The following is a 19,918-nucleotide window of genomic DNA, read 5'->3' as shown; positions in this document are numbered from 1 at the left end:
CCTTTAGAACCTCCTTTAGCCTAGAAACCACTGATGCTTCCTTTAGAACCTCCTTTAGCCTAGGAACCACTGATGCTGCCTTTAGAACCTCCTTTAGCCGAGGAACCACTGATGCTTCCTATAGAACCTCCTTTAGCTTAGGAACCACTGATGGTTCCTTTAGAACCTCCTTTAGCCGAGGAACCACTGATGCTTCCTTTAGAACATCCTTTAGCCTAGGAACCACTGATGCTTCCTTTAGAACCTCCTTTAGCCTAGGAACCACTGATGCTTCCTTTACCAAAGGAGACCAGATCATGTTCCCCCACAATTCCTTGCGGTGACAACATTTAAAGGAACCCGCTCATCGGAGCTTCAGGGAAACTCAGGATGACTGAAAAAGGAGCAGATCATGTAAGTTACCAAAGCAATAATCTGCCTAGAACCACTTGGAACCATCTAGAACCCAGATGAACTCCTTTAGGAAGTCTCCTAACACCTTTCCTAACTCCTTTAGGAAGTCTCCTAACTCCTTTAGGAAGCCTCCTAACACCTTTCCTAACTCCTTTAGGAAGCCTCCTAACTCCTTTAGGAAGCCTCCTAACACCTTTCCTAACTCCTTTAGGAAGTCTCCTAACTCCTTTAGGAAGCCTCCTAACACCTTTCCTAACTCCTTTAGGAAGCCTCCTAACACCTTTCCTAACTCCTTTAGGAAGCCTCCTAACACCTTTACTAACTCCTTTAGGAAGCCTCCTAACACCTTTCACTAACTCCTTTAGGAAGCCTCCTAACGCCTTTCACTAACTCCTTTAGGAAGCCTCCTAACACCTTTCACTAACTCCTTTAGGAAGCCTCCTAACACCTTTACTAACTCCTTTAGGAAGCCTCCTAACACCTTTCACTAACTCCTTTAGGAAGCCTCCTAACACCTTTACTAACTCCTTTAAGAAGCCTCCTAACACCTTTAGGAAGCCTCCTAACACCTTTCACTAACACCTTTCACTAACTCCTTTAGGAAGCCTCCTAACACCTTTAGGAAGCCTCCTAACACCTTTCCTAACTCCTTTAGGAAGCCTCCTAACACCTTTCCTAACTCCTTTAGGAAGCCTCCTAACACCTTTACTAACTCCTTTAGGAAGCCTCCTAACACCTTTCACTAACTCCTTTAGGAAGCCTCCTAACACCTTTCACTAACTCCTTTAGGAAGCCTCCTAACACCTTTACTAACTCCTTTAGGAAGCCTCCTAACACCTTTCACTAACTCCTTTAGGAAGCCTCCTAACACCTTTACTAACTCCTTTAGGAAGCCTCCTAACACCTTTAGGAAGCCTCCTAACACCTTTACTAACTCCTTTAGGAAGCCTCCTAACACCTTTACTAACTCCTTCAGGAAGCCTCCTAACACCTTTACTAACTCCTTTAAGAAGCCTCCTAACACCTTTAGGAAGCCTCCTAACTCCTTTAGGAAGCCTCCTAACACCTTTACTAACTCCTTTAGGAAGCCTCCTAACACCTTTAGGAAGCCTCCTAACACCTTTCACTAACTCCTTTAGGAAGCCTCCTAACTCCTTTAGGAAGCCTCCTAACACCTTTCACTAACTCCTTTAGGAAGCCTCCTAACACCTTTAGGAAGCCTCCTAACACCTTTCACAAACTCCTTTAGGAAGCCTCCTAACTCCTTTAGGAAGCCTCCTAACACCTTTCACTAACTCCTTTAGGAAGCCTCCTAACTCCTTTAGGAAGCCTCCTAACACCTTTCACTAACTCCTTTAGGAAGCCTCCTAACACCTTTAGGAAGCCTCCTAACACCTTTACTAACTCCTTTAGGAAGCCTCCTAACACCTTTAGGAAGCCTCCTAACACCTTTACTAACACCTTTAGGAAGCCTCCTAACACCTTTACTAACTCCTTTAGGAAGCCTCCTAACACCTTTACTAACACCTTTAGGAAGTCTCCTAACACCTTTACTAACTCCTTTAGGAAGTCTCCTAACACCTTTCACTAACTCCTTTAGGAAGCCTCCTAACACCTTTACTAACTCCTTTAGGAAGCCTCCTAACACCTTTACTAACACCTTTAGGAAGTCTCCTAACACCTTTACTAACTCCTTTAGGAAGTCTCCTAACACCTTTCACTAACTCCTTTAGGAAGCCTCCTAACACCTTTACTAACTCCTTTAGGAAGCCTCCTAACACCTTTACTAACTCCTTTAGGAAGCCTCCTAACACCTTTACTAACACCTTCAGGAAGCCTCCTAACACCTTTACTAACTCCTTTAGGAAGCCTCCTAACACCTTTACTAACACCTTTAGGAAGTCTCCTAACACCTTTACTAACACCTTTAGGAAGCCTCCTAACACCTTTACTAACTCCTTTAGGAAGCCTCCTAACACCTTTACTAACTCCTTTAGGAAGCCTCCTAACACCTTTACTAACACCTTTAGGAAGCCTCCTAACACCTTTACTAACTCCTTTAGGAAGCCTCCTAACACCTTTAGGAAGCCTCCTAACACCTTTCACTAACTCCTTTAGGAAGCCTCCTAACACCTTTACTAACACCTTTAGGAAGCCTCCTAACACCTTTACTAACTCCTTTAGGAAGCCTCCTAACACCTTTAGGAAGCCTCCTAACACCTTTACTAACACCTTTAGGAAGTCTCCTAACACCTTCACTAACTCCTTTAGGAAGTCTCCTAACACCTTTACTAACACCTTTAGGAAGCCTCCTAACACCTTTACTAACTCCTTTAGGAAGCCTCCTAACACCTTTAGGAAGCCTCCTAACACCTTTACTAACTCCTTTAGGAAGCCTCCTAACTCCTTTAGGAAGCCTCCTAACACCTTTACTAACTCCTTTAGGAAGCCTCCTAACACCTTTAGGAAGCCTCCTAACACCTTTACTAACTCCTTTAGGAAGCCTCCTAACACCTTTAGGAAGCCTCCTAACACCTTTACTAACTCCTTTAGGACGCCTCCTAACACCTTTACTAACTCCTTTAGGAAGCCTCCTAACACCTTTCACTAACTCCTTTAGGAAGCCTCCTAACTCCTTTAGGAAGCCTCCTAACACCTTTCACTAACTCCTTTAGGAAGCCTCCTAACTCCTTTAGGAAGCCACCTAACACCTTTACTAACTCCTTCAGGAAGCCTCCTAACACCTTTAGGAAGCCTCCTAACACCTTTCACTAACTCCTTTAGGAAGCCACCTAACACCTTTACTAACTCCTTCAGGAAGCCTCCTAACACCTTTAGGAAGCCTCCTAACACCTTTCACTAACACCTTTAGGAAGCCTCCTAACACCTTTAGGAAGTCTCCTAACACCTTTACTAACTCCTTTAGGAAGCCTCCTAACACCTTTACTAACTCCTTTAGGAAGCCTCCTAACACCTTTCCTAACTCCTTTAGGAAGCCTCCTAACACCTTTACTAACTCCTTTAGGAAGCCTCCTAACACCTTTACTAACTCCTTTAGGAAGCCTCCTAACACCTTTACTAACTCCTTTAGGAAGCCTCCTAACACCTTTAGGAAGCCTCCTAACACCTTTCACTAACTCCTTTAGGAAGCCTCCTAACACCTTTACTAACTCCTTTAGGAAGCCTCCTAACTCCTTTAGGAAGCCTCCTAACACCTTTCACTAACTCCTTTAGGAAGCCTCCTAACTCCTTTAGGAAGCCACCTAACACCTTTACTAACTCCTTCAGGAAGCCTCCTAACACCTTTCACTAACTCCTTTAGGAAGTCTCCTAACACCTTTACTAACACCTTTAGGAAGCCTCCTAACACCTTTCCTAACACCTTTAGGAAGCCTCCTAACACCTTTCCTAACTCCTTTAGGAAGCCTCCTAACACCTTTCCTAACTCCTTTAGGAAGCCTCCTAACACCTTTCACTAACTCCTTTAGGAAGCCTCCTAACACCTTTACTAACTCCTTTAGGAAGCCTCCTAACACCTTTAGGAAGCCTCCTAACACCTTTACTAACTCCTTTAGGAAGTCTCCTAACACCTTTACTAACACCTTTAGGAAGCCTCCTAACACCTTTAGGAAGCCTCCTAACACCTTTACTAACTCCTTTAGGAAGCCTCCTAACACCTTTAGGAAGCCTCCTAACACCTTTCACTAACTCCTTTAGGAAGCCTCCTAACTCCTTTAGGAAGCCTCCTAACACCTTTACTAACTCCTTTAGGAAGCCTCCTAACTCCTTTAGGAAGCCTCCTAACACCTTTCACTAACTCCTTTAGGAAGCCTCCTAACTCCTTTAGGAAGCCTCCTAACACCTTTACTAACTCCTTCAGGAAGCCTCCTAACACCTTTAGGAAGCCTCCTAACACCTTTCACTAACTCCTTTAGGAAGCCTCCTAACACCTTTAGGAAGCCTCCTAACACCTTTAGGAAGCCTCCTAACACCTTTCCTAACACCTTTAGGAAGCCTCCTAACACCTTTCCTAACTCCTTTAGGAAGCCTCCTAACACCTTTCCTAACTCCTTTAGGAAGCCTCCTAACACCTTTCCTAACTCCTTTAGGAAGCCTAACTCCTGTTGCATTCAGGGGTCGTGGGAAAGTGAAGCGGCGGCAGACGGAGTGAAAAAAACAAAGAAATGGTTTATTTTAGTAAATAGTGACATTTCCACACTGTACAACACTGAACTCTGCAGTTAACACTTCGTTAAAGGGGAAATAAAAACAACCACACGGAATCCAGAACCGTGGTTCTCACGAGACCAGTTCAAGGTTCCCCTCGTTTCAAATGAACTAAGAACTGAAAAGAAACGTGACAAAAGAGCTTCTAGAACCCGAAGCTGAAAGGTGGAGTCCAGCTCTGGAGGGAGAGCGTCTGAACACACCCGTTCTAGGTCACAAAACTGGGACGGGTTCTAGACGCGACGGCGCTACAAGTTCTGGAACCGGACAGGAAATCTTGATCTCGCTAGAGAGTGAAAAGAAGCATCAGAACTTCAGATCAGAACGAAGGTTTTCCATGTTCTTGAATCGGACGCAAACAAAATGAACTATAACGGCTGTGAGACCCGGTTCTAGAGCAACACTCTGTGATGTGGAACAGCGATGGTGGCGTGCTGCGTTCTGGATCGTGGAGTTCTGGAGGTGCAGTCGGTAACGTTGCGCCGATCCACAAGGAAAATCCTGCAGTGGAACGTTTGGTTCCGATCGTTCCTTCAGGCACATGAGACGCGAGTCAGGCAACATGGCAGCTAATGCTAACGTGGCGCCGGAACACAAAACAGCGAGGTGGGAGGAGCTACTGCTGCGGTTGTGGGCGGAGCTACCGCAGACGTTGTGGACGGGACTAAGCAGTGACGAGATGAGGAAAAAAAAAGCTGCTCTGGATCCGGTCGCAGCGCCCCCAGTGGCTCGTCGAGGAACACGCAGACAGGAAGTTCCTGACGAGGGACCCTGGAACCAAGGAGGAGGTTCTGACTGATTGTTGGACGGGGGTGAGCAACGCAGAACATTCCGCAGACACGTTCCAGAACATTCCTGAAGACCTGCCAGTGTTCGGATGGAGGCGTCCGATTGGTCCTCCTGCTGATGCTGGTTGCCATGGTGATTCTGGAGACGCTCACGTCACTTGCTGGAGAACAAAACGTTCAACGTGTTCTACCTCCTCGCTGCTCATCGCGTTCAACAACGTCTCGCTTTAAGTCGAGTTTAACAACAACAATAGTTGGTTCTGGAATCGTTTTGGCACAGAAGGAAAATTAAAAACAACAAAACATGACACAACGGAGAACGTCCCGAACAAAACCGTCACGCAAAGCAGAAGACGACGGGCAGCGGGAACCGGTTCTGTAGTTTCTAAATGTTCCGACCAGGTTTTACGATCGACCTGACCCTGCTCATACAGGACTGGACGGGGGATTCTCTGGCCCCGCCCCTTCATTAACCCCACCCCCTCCTCAGGTAACAAGAGGTCTCAGAATGTCTGATGGGTTTCAGGAGCCTGGTGGTCTGGGACTGGCCCTAGGTGCCAGGTGGTCTGGGACTGGCCCTAGGTGCCAGGTGGTCTGGGACTGGCCCTAGGAGCCTGGTGGTCTGGGACTGGCCCTAGGAGCCTGGTGGTCTGGGACTGGCCCTAGGAGCCTGGTGGTCTGGGAGGATCTGGTCTCTGGAGTGCTGATGGACGCTGTATTTTGATGAAGTTTTTAAGGCGTTTCAGAAAGAAAACAAAGGATCCGTTCTTCTGTTTGGTTCCACGGTGGCAGGTCTCCTTCACTGGCCGGGTCTTGGTGGTGGTGGGGGGGGGTCCTTTGCCAGTTGGTGGTGGGGGGGGGGGGGTTATTGTTCTTAGGCGGTCTTGACCAGGTCGTAGACGTAGATGTGGAAGTCGTCGTCGAACTTGATGAAGTAGACGGAGGGTTTGGCCTCCACCTGGTGGATCACCATCCCGGACCGCTTCCCGCCGTCCTCCTTGGCGTACTCCACCTGCTTCCCCACCAGACTGTCCACCACCTCGCCGGGTTCCCGCTCCGCCGCCACGCTGTCGTCTGCAGAACAAAAAAGAATTTGTGAGAACTTCCGAGGGTTCCAGGAGACCGGCAGAACCAGAGCAGGACTCACTGGAGTCGGGCATGATGCGCAGGTCCCCCTCCTTGTAGTCGTCCAGGAGCTGGTACATATAGAGAACAGGGTCCTTCTCGTAGGTGATGTAGAACCAGGAGGTCATGATGGGCGCCCGGGCCAGAACCATCCCCCTCCACTCCTCCTTGGGCCCGTCCTCCGTCTCAAACGTGTTCCACCGCTTTCCCGATCATCGTGTCGGCCAGCAGGGCGTCGCTGACACGAGCCGGCGCTGCAGAGACACAGAGACCCACCATCAGACAACCAGAACCACTGACACAGCAGCTGACAATCAGACACAGCTGGTGATTGTTCAGTAGAACCCGGGGTTCTGGCTCAGTGTGCTCCTCCTCACCCACTCGGTCCGGCAGAACCTCCAGGCCGACCACCCGCTGGTCCGAGTGCAGCTCCAGACCGTAGATACAGTCGAAGCCATCGTACTTGATCAGGTAGAGGGACGGGTTGACCGGAACCTGGTCCAGGACCGTCCCCTTCCACTGGGACGACTTACCTGGAGGGAGACACACACACACACACACACACACACACACACACACACACACACACACACACACACACACACACACACACACACACACACACACACACACACACACACACACACACACACACACACACACACACACACACACACACACACACACACACACACACACACACACACTTTAAGCCTTTGACCCCGCCCACTTCCCCTCATGAACCAATTAGAACCCTGGACAGTAGAACAGTAGAACTTACTGCCTTCCTTCCAGATGTGCTGGATCCTGCAGCCCACCATGTTCCTCCTCGGCTGAGTCTGACTAGAACCAACGCCGGTCCTCTGCTTCCTGTGGGAGGAGTCAGGAGGAGGAGGAAGAGGAGTCAGGAGGAGGAAGAGGAGTCAGGAGGAGGAAGAGGAGTCAGGAGGAGGAAGAAGAAGAGAGGAAGATAAGGAAGAGGAGGTAGAGGAGAGGAGTCAGGAGGAAGAAGAGGAAGAGGAGAGGAGTCAGGAGGAAGAAGAGAGGAAGAGGAGTTGACTCACTTGTGCGGGTTCTTCTTCTTCATCATATTTGCAGAGACGCTGGAATTTCCTGAAACACAGATGATGAGTCTCAGCATGACCACGGTGCGTTCAGGGCCCTCCGCATCTCCACCACCAGCCAGTAACCAAGTAACTTAGTTACAGTTACTGAAGGCCAAATGGACTCATTACATTGGTCAGTCTGAGAGCCGTTGTTAGCTTCAGCATTATCTGAAGCGTTCCTGGTATTATTTCACTAACTCCAGCGTCCTGGAGGCGGAGCCTCGTCACCCTGAACCACGTCCCACTGTGAGGGGAATTAGCATTAGCTTCATCTGTAGCAGCGTCCTGGAGGCGGAGCCTCGTCACCCTGAACCACGTCCCACTGTGAGGGGAATTAGCATTAGCTTCATCTGTAGCAGCGTCCTGGAGGCGGAGCCTCGTCACCCTGAACCACGTCCCACTGTGAGGGGAATTAGCATTAGCTTCATCTGTAGCAGCGTCCTGGAGGCGGAGCCTCGTCACCCTGAACCACGTCCCACTGTGAGGGGAATTAGCATTAGCTTCATCTGTAGCAGCGTCCTGGAGGCGGAGCCTCGTCACCCTGAACCACGTCCCACTGTGAGGGGAATTAGCATTAGCTTCATCTGTAGCAGCGTCCTGGAGGCGGAGCCTCGTCACCCTGAACCACGTCCCACTGTGAGGGGAATTAGCATTAGCTTCATCTGTAGCAGCGTCCTGGAGGCGGAGCCTCGTTACCCTGAACTGGGACCAGTTCCTCAATATTCAGTAATCAACCAGAAATGAAGTTGAACAAGTAACGGATCGTTAGTTTTCCTCCTTTAACTGTTTAACTAAAATAGTTTCTGTGTCTAAAGACTGGTACAGTAAAGCTACCCTACCCTCTTATCCAGGTAACTTCAGGATTAACTCTGGTTTCCTCTTATCCAGGTAACTTCAGGATTAACTCTGGTTTTCTCTTATCTATCTAGGTAACTTCAGGATTAACTCTGGTTTCCTCTTATCCAGGTAACTTCAGGATTAACTCTGGTTTCCTCTTATCTATCTAGGTAACTTCAGGATTAACTCTGGTTTCCTCTTATCTAGGTAACTTCAGGATTAACTCTGGTTTCCTCATAAATTCAGGATTAACTCTGGTTTCCTCTTATCTATCCAGGTAACTTCAGGATTAACGCTGGTTTTCTCTTATCTATCCAGGTAACTTCAGGATTAACTCTGGTTTCCTCTTATCCAGGTAACTTCAGGATTAACTCTGGTTTTCTCTTATCCAGGTAACTTCAGGATTAACTCTGGTTTCCTCATAACTTCAGGATTAACTCTGGTTTTCTCTTATCCAGATAACGTCAGGATTAACTCTGGTTTCCTCTTATCCAGGTAACTTCAGGATTAACTCTGGTTTTCTCTTATCTATCCAGGTAATTTCAGGATTAACTCTGGTTTCCTCATAACTTCAGGATTAACTCTGGTTTCCTCTTATCCAGGTAACTTCAGGATTAACTCTGGTTTCCTCTTATCCAGGTAACTTCAGGATTAACTCTGGTTTCCTCTTATCTAGGTAACTTCAGGATTAACTCTGGTTTCCTCTTATCCAGGTAACTTCAGGATTAACTCTGGTTTCCTCTTATCCAGGTAACTTCAGGATTAACTCTGGACAATCAGACTTTAGCTCCAGAGTCTCGGGGGATGGGGTCTCACCTCCGTCCACACCGGGCCGCGGCGCCGCTGGGCTCTTGAAGGGGGTCTTCATTCATCCACCTGTGGGAGGGGCCGGCTGGGCGGGGGCGGGGGAGGGGTTGGGGGTAAATGGAGCACCAGGAGTCAGGTGGCTCCCCAGACAGGCTGCATTCAGGCCGGGAGCAGACAAACACCTGGAGAACCTGGAGAACCGAACAGAGCCTGGAAACAAACAAACAAACAAACAAACAAACAAACAAATCAACATGTTTTCTGTTGAGGCGCCACGATAACAAGGATCTCCGTCAACACGGAACCAGCAGGAAGCGCGCAGTGCCTGGCTGGACACAGAAGGTTCCGTCTGTCTTCGTGTCTTAATTGATTTACTGGTCACGTGAAGGTTCCCCGGATGAGAGCGGTGGGGTCAAAGGTCAAGGTCTGGGTCACGTAAAGGTCAGAAACACATTCAGGTCACAAGGCGGTCCGGTTCAGCCCGAATGATGTCAAACCAACGACACAATGTTCCGTCTGCAATCAGGTTCCTACTAGTTCAAGTTAAACTTACAACAGAATCTCATGCCGATTTCAAAACAGGTTTGACAGCCGACAGGTTCCTAATGGAACCGGTTCCTAATGGAACCGGTTCCACTAATTACTTTCTTAGCAGCATGACAACAGAACTTCAGAGCCTCTATCGGATAATTCTGTAACAATTAATCTTTTGACTAATTTTCCGACTAATCAATGAATTATCAAAATAAAATAATCAATGGTTGCTATTTATTTGTGCTCATTTTATTTTGAAAACAATCCAGGAGCCAAAACAGGAAAGCAAAAAATCTGTGCCATGAAAAACGTAAACAATAAATTAAATAAAGCCGCTTTCTACCGACATTCCTGCCAAACAGTCCAAGAATCCTGCTGACCGTCCAAAGACTCATTGTTCTTCTGAGAAAGGATTAGAAAGTATTAATCACGTACTGATGTTCAGAGTACTGGTCCTGGAGAAGACATCAGTGTCAAAAGCCTAGAACGTGTTCTCCCAGTACGGCAACGTGAACCCAGGACCAACTCCACAGAAACTACCGCTGAAATGTAGACGGGGTTCTGAACGACTCGGGGACGCGTCCAACGAAGGACATGAAAGAACATGGAAGCAGCCGGCGGCTTTACCTGCCTGCAACTCCGAGTCGTTCTCCGTCACACCGAGAGGAGAACCACAGCAGAACTTTCTGATTGTGAACAGCAGCGTCCAGCTCCCGCTGAAGCTCCGCCCCTTTCCGTTACTGAGAGAAGCTCCCGACGAAGCTCCGCCCCTTCCTGTTACTGAGAGGAGGAGCTCCCGCTGAAGCTCCGCCCCTTCCTGTTACTGAGAGGAGGAGCTCCAGCTAAAGCTCCACCTCCGGTTACTGAGAGGAGCGTCTGCACCTCGTTGCAGAAGTTTCAATAAACCAGTTAACTAATCAACCAGTGAGCAAAGCGCTGAATGTAAACAACAACGGAGGTTTACAGCAGATGAAATATTTAAATACTGCGGGCTAGTCCAGCGTGGCGGCGATCGTCACTGACCAATCAGCAGACAGCTCGTTGTAGCTCCTCCTCACAGAACCTTCCTCAGGGACTTTGTTTTGGCCCCTTAGTTTTATTCAACATGTAAAGAACACAAATTAAATAGAGATATATATTTTTTTTAATTATTAATCATCAATTAGTGGAAATTTGTCCAAATCTTAATCGTAGGCAGGTTCCTGTTAAACATCGTACGTTCCTTTTGTACGTCGCAAGTTCCTTTTGAACCCGTCACAGGTTCCTGTTGAACGTTAGAGGTTCCTGCTGAACGTTAGAGGTTCCTGCTGAACGTCACAGGTTCCTGCTGAACGTCACAGGTTCCTGTTGAACGTTAGAGGTTCCTGTTGAACGTTAGAGGTTCCTGTTGAACGTTAGAGGTTCCTGTTGAACATTAGAGGTTCCTGCTGAACGTCACAGGTTCCTGTTGAACGTTAGAGGTTCCTGTTGAACGTTAGAGGTTCCTGTTGAACGTTAGAGGTTCCTGCTGAACGTTAGAGGTTCCTGCTGAACGTCACAGGTTCCTGCTGAACGTCAGAGGTTCCTGTTGAACGTTAGAGGTTCCTGTTGAACGTTAGAGGTTCCTGTTGAACATTAGAGGTTCCTGTTGAACGTTAGAGGTTCCTGCTGAACGTTAGAGGTTCCTGTTGAACATCACAGGTTCCTGTTGAACGTTAGAGGTTCCTGTTGAACGTTAGAGGTTCCTGTTGAACGTTAGAGGTTCCTGCTGAACGTTAGAGGTTCCTGCTGAACGTTAGAGGTTCCTGCTGAACGTTAGAGGTTCCTGTTGAACGTTAGAGGTTCCTGCTGAACGTTAGAGGTTCCTGCTGAACGTTAGAGGTTCCTGTTGAACGTTAGAGGTTCCTGCTGAACGTTAGAGGTTCCTGCTGAACGTTAGAGGTTCCTGTTGAACGTTAGAGGTTCCTGCTGAACGTTAGAGGTTCCTGCTGAACGTTAGAGGTTCCTGCTGAACGTCACAGGTTCCTGCTGAACGTTACAGGTTCCTGCTGAACGTTAGAGGTTCCTGTTGAACATCACAGGTTCCTGCTGAACGTCACAGGTTCCTGCTGAACGTCACAGGTTCCTGTTGAACCCATTGTAGGTAAAGTTCCCCAAAGGAAGAAGGTTCCAGAGGAAGCCGACGTTCTAAAATCAGCGACACCCATCAAGCTGTTTCACTTTGTTTTGGGTTCTCTACAATCATTAGCTTCATGTTACAAATTCACATCTTAATGCATCAATCCGCCTGGAGGAACCTGGAACCTCGGGGGGAACCGCAGACCCATCCAGGGGTTCCACACGGCCCTGCTGAGGGAAACACCAGAGCCTCATGTTGGGCCCCTGCTTCATGTTGAACCCCCCCCCCCCCCCCCCCACCATTGACTGCCCCTCCCCCCTTTACCTGCCCCCCATTGTGAAAATGTGCGCAGGTAACTGCGGCTCTGTGCGCAAACACTGCGAAGAAAAGGCGCATGGAAACAAAGAAAGGAGAGGAAGAGGAGGAGGATGAAGAGGAGGAGGAACAGAAACGGGAGGAAGACGAGGAGGAGGAGGAAAAGAGAGGAGGAGGAGAGGGGAGGTCCCCGGGGAGAAAACACCGAGCTTCGGCGGCCCGGGGTCCGGAGCGACGCTGCGGTTCTTACCGACACAGCGATCAGCGGAGCCGCATAGTCCCGGTCCTCCGGTCCCCCGGTCCTCCGGTCCCGCTCCTCCAGTCGCAGTCCTCCAGTGCAGGTCCTCCGGTCCTCCGGTCCTGCAGTTCTCCGGTCCTCCGGTCCAGACTGCCTCCACGGAGCTCTGAGCGGAGCCGTTAGCGTCAAGCTAACTGCGCCAAAATGGCGACAGGGCGGGAAAGCGGCAGCGCGCTCTTCACAATAAGAGCACCAAAATGGAAGACGTCACACAAAGACCGTGGAAAAAAAAAAGAAGAAATAAAGGAATACTGAATAATACAATACTGAGGCTCCGCTTCCATGGTAACAATTAGTCCAGGTGACGATGCAGCGTTTTTTAATTTGTGTTTCAGAAAAGTCTCACATTTCCAAAGCAACATTTTGAAAATAAAGTTCATTTACATGGAAACAGTGAAAACGATGGAGTTTTCATGTTGGGCCACGAGTTGGTGCTGTTGATAGTTTTAGTACTGAAAACACACACACACACACACACACACACACACACACACACACACACACACACACACACACACACACACACACACACACACACACACACACACACACACACACACACACACACACACACAATGAGCTCTAAACATTAACACTGGGAGAACGCAGACATTCTAGTGGACAGATCAAGTTTGATTGTTATTACGGTGACTGTCAAATTAAAACTACCAAGTTGGATTGTTATTACGGTGACTGTCAAATTAAAACTACCAAGTTGGATTGTTATTACGGTGACTGTCAAATTAAAACTACCAAGTTGGATTGTTATTACGGTGACTGTCAAAATAAAAGTACCAAGTTGGATTGTTATTACGGGGACTGTCAAAATAAAACTACCAAGTTGGATTGTTATTACCGGGACTGTCAAAATAAAAGTACCAAGTTAGATTGTTATTACAGTGACTGTCAAAATAAAAGTACCAAGTCCCAGGAGAATATGAAAAAGGAGTCATGACACCACTGAGGAAACTTCGTTCTGATTGGCTCTACTGAGCATGAGCAGTTCCTGCACGTTTCCGCAGACACACATGGTACGTCTGAATTGTCCCTCCTGTCTCCTTGTCTGTCCTCTTCTCCTTCACCCCAGAAGGGTTCTGTGTAGCTGCCATGATGAGGACTGTCTGAGTTCTCAATAAGCAAAGGAAAGGAGGCTTGTTGCTTCCTTTAGAACCTCCTTTAGCCTAGGAACCACTGATGCTTCCTTTAGAACCTCCTTTAGCCTAGGAACCACTGATGCTTCCTTTAGAACCTCCTTTAGCCTAGGAACCACTGATGGATCCTTTAGAACCTCCTTTAGCATAGGAACCACGGATGCTTCCTTTAGAACCTCCTTTAGCCTAGGAACCACTGATGGATCCTTTAGAACCTCCTTTAGCCTAGGAACCACTGATGGATCCTTTAGAACCTCCTTTAGCCTAGGAACCACCACTGCTTCCTTTAGAACCTCCTTTAGCCTAGGAACCACTGATGCTTCCTTTAGAACCTCCTTTAGCCTAGGAACCACTGATGGATCCTTTAGAACCTCCTTTAGCCTAGGAACCACCACTGCTTCCTTTAGAACCTCCTTTAGCCTAGGAACCACTGATGCTTCCTTTAGAACCTCCTTTAGCCTAGGAACCACTGATGCTTCCTTTAGAACCTCCTTGAGCTCAAGCAGTTGATAAAGTACAGTTTAAGGTTTATTGTTCAGGACGTTTCAGAAGATTCAATGATTCAAATTAGTTCTGCAAAGAACGAGCAACGTTAGATTAACAGAACATCAGAAGCTACGTTTTCAGACAAAATATTAAATATACTTTTAATTTGCCTTTATAAAACTACAATCTGATTTTTTTTTTAATTTCAGCCTTTACTTTGAAAATCCTACCGGAAGCGTCCTGGTGCTGTTGCTGTCCTTGATAAACGTTATTGCGGTGAAGCAGTCCCGCCTTTCCCTGCCTGCCAAATCGTGCTCCCGCAGGCTCTCGGCCACGCGCCGCGCCTTCCTGCCATATTCTGCGCGAGTCGGTCGCCGCATTGTAGCGTGCACGGCGGCCCGGCAGGGGCGCGCTCGCGGAGCTCCGAGGTTTCTGATTGGTCCACAGGTTCAGAGCGCAGCGGTCCCATCACCTGCAGACGGTGGTTACCATGGTGACCACAGGGCGGAGCCTCGGAAAGTTTGTCCCAGTTTAAGACGTTTAAAAACAGAAAAACACATGAATGTAAAGTGGAAATGCTTCTGGAGCGCGCTGGTCGCCACGGCGATCTGGCAGGGAATCTCTGAACGACGTCAGCTGATGAGTTAGTGCCACTGGAAACGACGCTCATCGCATCGCAAACGACGCTCGTCAGAACGGCGCCATGCTATCGGTTTCGAAGTAACGCCAACACTTTAAAGCGATGTTATTTAGCAGGTTAAACTGCTGTAATGTGACCGACTGGTTTAGAACGAGGTGCTAAACGTGCTCACAGTCGGTGGACGGCGGACCTGCTTCTTCACCTCACCTGCTTCTTCACCTCACCTCACCTGCTTCTTCACCTCACCTGCTTCTTCACCTCACCTCACCTGCTTCTTCACCTCACCTGCTTCCGGTCCAGCCTGCCACCCCATTAGCCCTCAGGAGGCGACGCCAAAACAAAGACAGTCCGTCATGGAAGCATTAGTGAACTGAAATCTGCAATTCGGTGTAAAACTTATAAAAGCTGTAAAGAGGTGGAGCGAGACGTGGCGGCCGGGCCGCGGAACCTCACCGATCTGAAATTCAACTGGAGCTACATTCAGGAGAGCGCAGGACTTTGAAAAGGCCACTTTTGTTTGTGGAACCGAGTTCTCATCACTAGCATGTTAGCTCATATCGATGCTAACTAGCTAGGTGAGGTAGCGCCATCACTGTGAAACACTGAGCCTCTCCTTTCATCTCCACTGGGGGGGCCCCTCCTTTCATCTCCACTGGGGGGCCTCTCCTATCAGCTCCACTGGGGGGCCTCTCCTATCAGCTCCACTGGGGGGGCCCTCCTTTCATCTCCACTGGGGGGGCCTCTCCTATCAGCTCCACTGGGGGGCCTCTCCTTTCAGCTCCACTGGGGGGGCCCCTCCTTTCATCTCCACTGGGGAGCCTCTCCTTTCATCTCCACTGGGGGGCCTCTCCTTTCAGCTCCACTGGGGAGCCTCTCCTTTCATCTCCACTGGGGAGCCCCTCCTATCAGCTCCACTGGGGGGCCTCTCCTATCAGCTCCACTGGGGGGGCCTCTCCTATCAGCTCCACTGGGGGGGCCTCTCTCATCCACTTTGTATGGGACATTTTGTTTTGCAGTTTTTAAGGATCTATTCGGAAACGGCGAGTCGCTGGCGTCACAGGAATGTCCAGGATTGGTCCTCGGATGATGATAAATCATAAATCATGCAGTTTGGGTTAGCAGCTTTTGCAAAACGTTGGTAACATACATACAAACCAATAAATACAAACAACGTCCCAGTCGCCCAACTTGCTGTAGCGAAGGTAAGTCGAGAGCCATCCAGGTATATACAGTATTTATACTTTATTTACAAGTACAGTGAAAAGAAATTAGAGTGAAACATGACGAACATCCAGAGGATCAGAAAAAGCTCAGTACATTCTGCAGACAGAAAAACAAAACGGTCACAGCTAGCTTGCGCTCACTAAAGCTCCTCTCACGCCATTTTACACAAAAACCTTTCAAGTGACGACGAATCGTTTCTGCATTTTGGTAAAAGGAACTTTTACTTTACTACTGCAACAATTTGTCAACGACAGTCCGTCTCCGCAGAAACAATAAAAACAATGTACTTTTCATGTTGGTCCACTAGTGGGTGCTGTTAGTTTTAGTACTGAAGCACACACACACACACACACACACAGAGAACAATGAGCTCTAAACATTAACAACAAGACAACATGAACATTCTAGTGGACAGACCACCAATTTGGATTGTTATTACGGTGACTGTCAAAATAAAACCACCAATTTGGATTGTTATTACGGTGACTGTCAGAATAAAACCACCAATTTGGATTGTTATTACGGTGACTGTCAGAATAAAACCACCAATTTGGATTGTTATTACGGTGACTGTCAAAATAAAACCACCAATTTGGATTGTTATTACGGTGACTGTCAGAATAAAACTACCAATTTGGATTGTTATTACGGTGACTGTCAGAATAAAACCACCAATTTGGATTGTTATTACGGTGACTGTCAGAATAAAACCACCAATTTGGATTGTTATTACGGTGACTGTCAAAATAAAACCACCAATTTGGATTGTTATTACGGTGACTGTCAAAATAAAACCACCAATTTGGATTGTTATTACGGTGACTGTCAGAATAAAACCACCAATTTGGATTGTTATTACGGTGACTGTCAGAATAAAACCACCAATTTGGATTGTTATTACGGTGACTGTCAAAATAAAACCACCAATTTGGATTGTTATTACGGTGACTGTCAGAATAAAACTACCAATTTGGATTGTTATTACGGTGACTGTCAGAATAAAACCACCAATTTGGATTGTTATTACGGTGACTGTCAGAATAAAACCACCAATTTGGATTGTTATTACGGTGACTGTCAAAATAAAACCACCAATTTGGATTGTTATTACGGTGACTGTCAAAATAAAACCACCAATTTGGATTGTTATTACGGTGACTGTCAGAATAAAACCACCAATTTGGATTGTTATTACGGTGACTGTCAGAATAAAACCACCAATTTGGATTGTTATTACGGTGACTGTCAGAATAAAACCACCAATTTGGATTGTTATTACGGTGACTGTCAGAATAAAACCACCAATTTGGATTGTTATTACGGTGACTGTCAGAATAAAACCACCAATTTGGATTGTTATTACGGTGACTGTCAGAATAAAACCACCAATTTGGATTGTTATTACGGTGACTGTCAAAATAAAACTACCAATTTGGATTGTTATTACGGTGACTGTCAGAATAAAACTACCACTTTGGATTGTTATTACGGTGACTGTCAAAATAAAACTACCAATTTGGATTGTTATTACGGTGACTGTCAAAATAAAACCACCAATTTGGATTGTTATTACGGTGACTGTCAAAATAAAACCACCAATTTGGATTGTTATTACGGTGACTGTCAAAATAAAACCACCAATTTGGATTGTTATTACGGTGACTGTCAAAATAAAACTACCAATTTGGATTGTTATTACGGTGACTGCCAAAATAAAACTACCAAGATGGATTGTTATTACGGTGACTGTCAAAATAAAACTACCAAGATGGATAGTTATTACGGTGACTGTCAAAATAAAACTACCAAGATGGATTGTTATTACGGTGACTGTCAAAATAAAACTACCAAGATGGATTGTTATTACGGTGACTGTCAAAATAAAACTACCAAGATGGATAGTTATTACGGTGACTGTCAAAATAAAACTACCAAGATGGATTGTTATTATGGGGACTGTCAAAATAAAACTACCAAGTCCCAGGAGGATAAGGACTGGGAGTCATGACACCAAAGAGGAAACTTTGTTGATTGGCTCTACTGAGCATGCGCAGAACTACTAGTTACTATGGCGACCAGGACCAGGGCTCCAGAACAGTTTTGTTCTCCTGGTAACACAGAGACAGAGTCAGAGCGTTTTCAAAAAGTTGTGTGTTCAGCTGCTCCGAGAACCTAAATGCTTCGAAGGTTTTCTGTTTTCTCTTGAAAACGTTGAGGTGTAAACGTGACTCTCCGTCTGCAGGAAATACGAATGAACGAGCGACTGGTTGTTTTGTAAAGATTGGAATTATTCCCAAACATTTGGAGGGAGGGCCGCGCTCCTCCGACATTTTATGTTTTAAGTCAGAAGTAATGAGAACACTGCCTCCTGCTGGTCGCTCTCTGGAACGTGTTTAACTTTGGCTTCAGACATTGACTTTTGTTTCATTCCATCAATCTTTGGTCCCAACAAACCTTCAGGATGAGTCTAAAACACACCGATGGTCCCTGACCGGGTCAAGACCCCGGGAACCATCGCCCGGAGGGACCATCGCCCGGAGGGACCATGGCCCGGAGGGACCATGGCCCGGAGGGACCATCGCCCGGAGGGACCATCGCCCGGAGGGACCGTTAGAGGAGCGTTTCTCCAGAGCCGATGAAAGCCGGACCAAGCTTCAGACCAAACTCATGCCAAACACCGGACGGCGTTCTGGCCAAGCTCTGGGTCCAGGCTGTGAACCAGGGTCCTGGTAAACTCTTCAGAACAAAGGTTCCATTACATCACTGAAGGTGATCTGCATAAAAAAGGTGAAGTGAGAATCTTTCATCGTTACATGAAATGATTGTGAAGAAAAAAGAAGAAAAAAAAAAGAGACTTTGCTTTTGTCTTTTTCTGAGGAGAAAATTGGACCAATGAGAAAGTTTGTATTTGTTAGATCAAGCATCTCAGGACCAGAAGGCTGCTGTCCACCAATCAGAGGACAGTAAGGACACACCCACTTCAGACCGCCTCATCACAACGTTCTGACAGAACCTCGTCCAATCGCTCTGACGGAACCTTGTCACGACGTTCTGATGGAACCTCGTCACACAGTTCAGATGGAACCCCGTCTTGACTTTCTGTTGGAACCCCGCCACGACGTTCTGACGGAACCCCGCCACGACGTTCTGACGGAACCCCGTCACGACGTTCTGACGGAACCCCGTCACGACGTTCTGACAGTCACGACGTTCTGACAGAACCTCGTCACGACGCTCTGTTGGTCGAAGCTCGACAGATTCATCTCCGTGAAATCTTGTTGTCACGTAGCGTAGAACCTTCAGATATGCACGATAAGAGAAGTGACGGTCCTCTAGAACTTGACTGAGTTCTGTTTTAACGACCAGGTTCTGGTGAGGATATGGGTCAGAGGTTCCCCTAACCAAGTCCAGAAATTCCAGGAGGAGCAGAAGGCGTCCGGGCAGGGCCGTGGCCCACTTTCTGGTTCCTGATCGAAGACTCTAAACATTAGCGCCACTCACTAATCAGACAGGAACAAAGTGCAGCTCGACCCCGAAGCTCAATCTGACCACCGGTTCTTTATAGAGTTCTCAACTCTCCGGATCGGTCCGTCCAGAGTGAGAATCCAGAGTCCGTCTTCAAGAGTGTCCAGAGCCAAAGGAGAAGACCTGGAAGGTCTACCCTCGTGAACGAGACCGAGGCCCTGGTGTTGCGGGTCTGAGAGGCTCTGGTGGACCTGGGTAATCCCGGTTGGGGTCTGGACGTTGCTACCGTGAACACGACTGATGACGAGTCCAGTCTGGACCACCGCGACGACCCGTTCAGGAAGACAGAGCCGAGTTGCGACACAGAGACGGTTTCAGGACGAGTCTGCGTCTCAGGTTTTGGGCGGGATACGGTTCTGGGACA

General features: G+C 47.5%; 1 protein-coding gene across 1 annotated transcript; it reads right to left on the bottom strand.

The window, feature by feature from the left end:
- Positions 1 to 4,568: 4,568 nt before the first annotated feature.
- On the bottom strand, positions 4,569 to 12,666 carry spinb (spindlin b). Its single transcript, XM_080467492.1, is given in 8 exon segments — positions 4,569 to 6,482; positions 6,556 to 6,725; positions 6,727 to 6,787; positions 6,911 to 7,066; positions 7,315 to 7,403; positions 7,598 to 7,646; positions 9,293 to 9,493; positions 12,481 to 12,666. Coding segments are annotated over 7 exon segments (777 nt in total). The 5' UTR covers positions 9,345 to 9,493; positions 12,481 to 12,666; the 3' UTR covers positions 4,569 to 6,282.
- Positions 12,667 to 19,918: the final 7,252 nt, after the last annotated feature.

Source organism: Lipophrys pholis, assembly GCF_963383615.2.
Source record: "Lipophrys pholis genome assembly, chromosome: 7".
In the NCBI taxonomy this organism is placed as follows: domain Eukaryota; kingdom Metazoa; phylum Chordata; class Actinopteri; order Blenniiformes; family Blenniidae; genus Lipophrys; species Lipophrys pholis.
The sequence above is the reverse complement of the archived record's forward strand: the minus strand, read 5'-3'. Positions and strand labels throughout refer to the sequence as shown.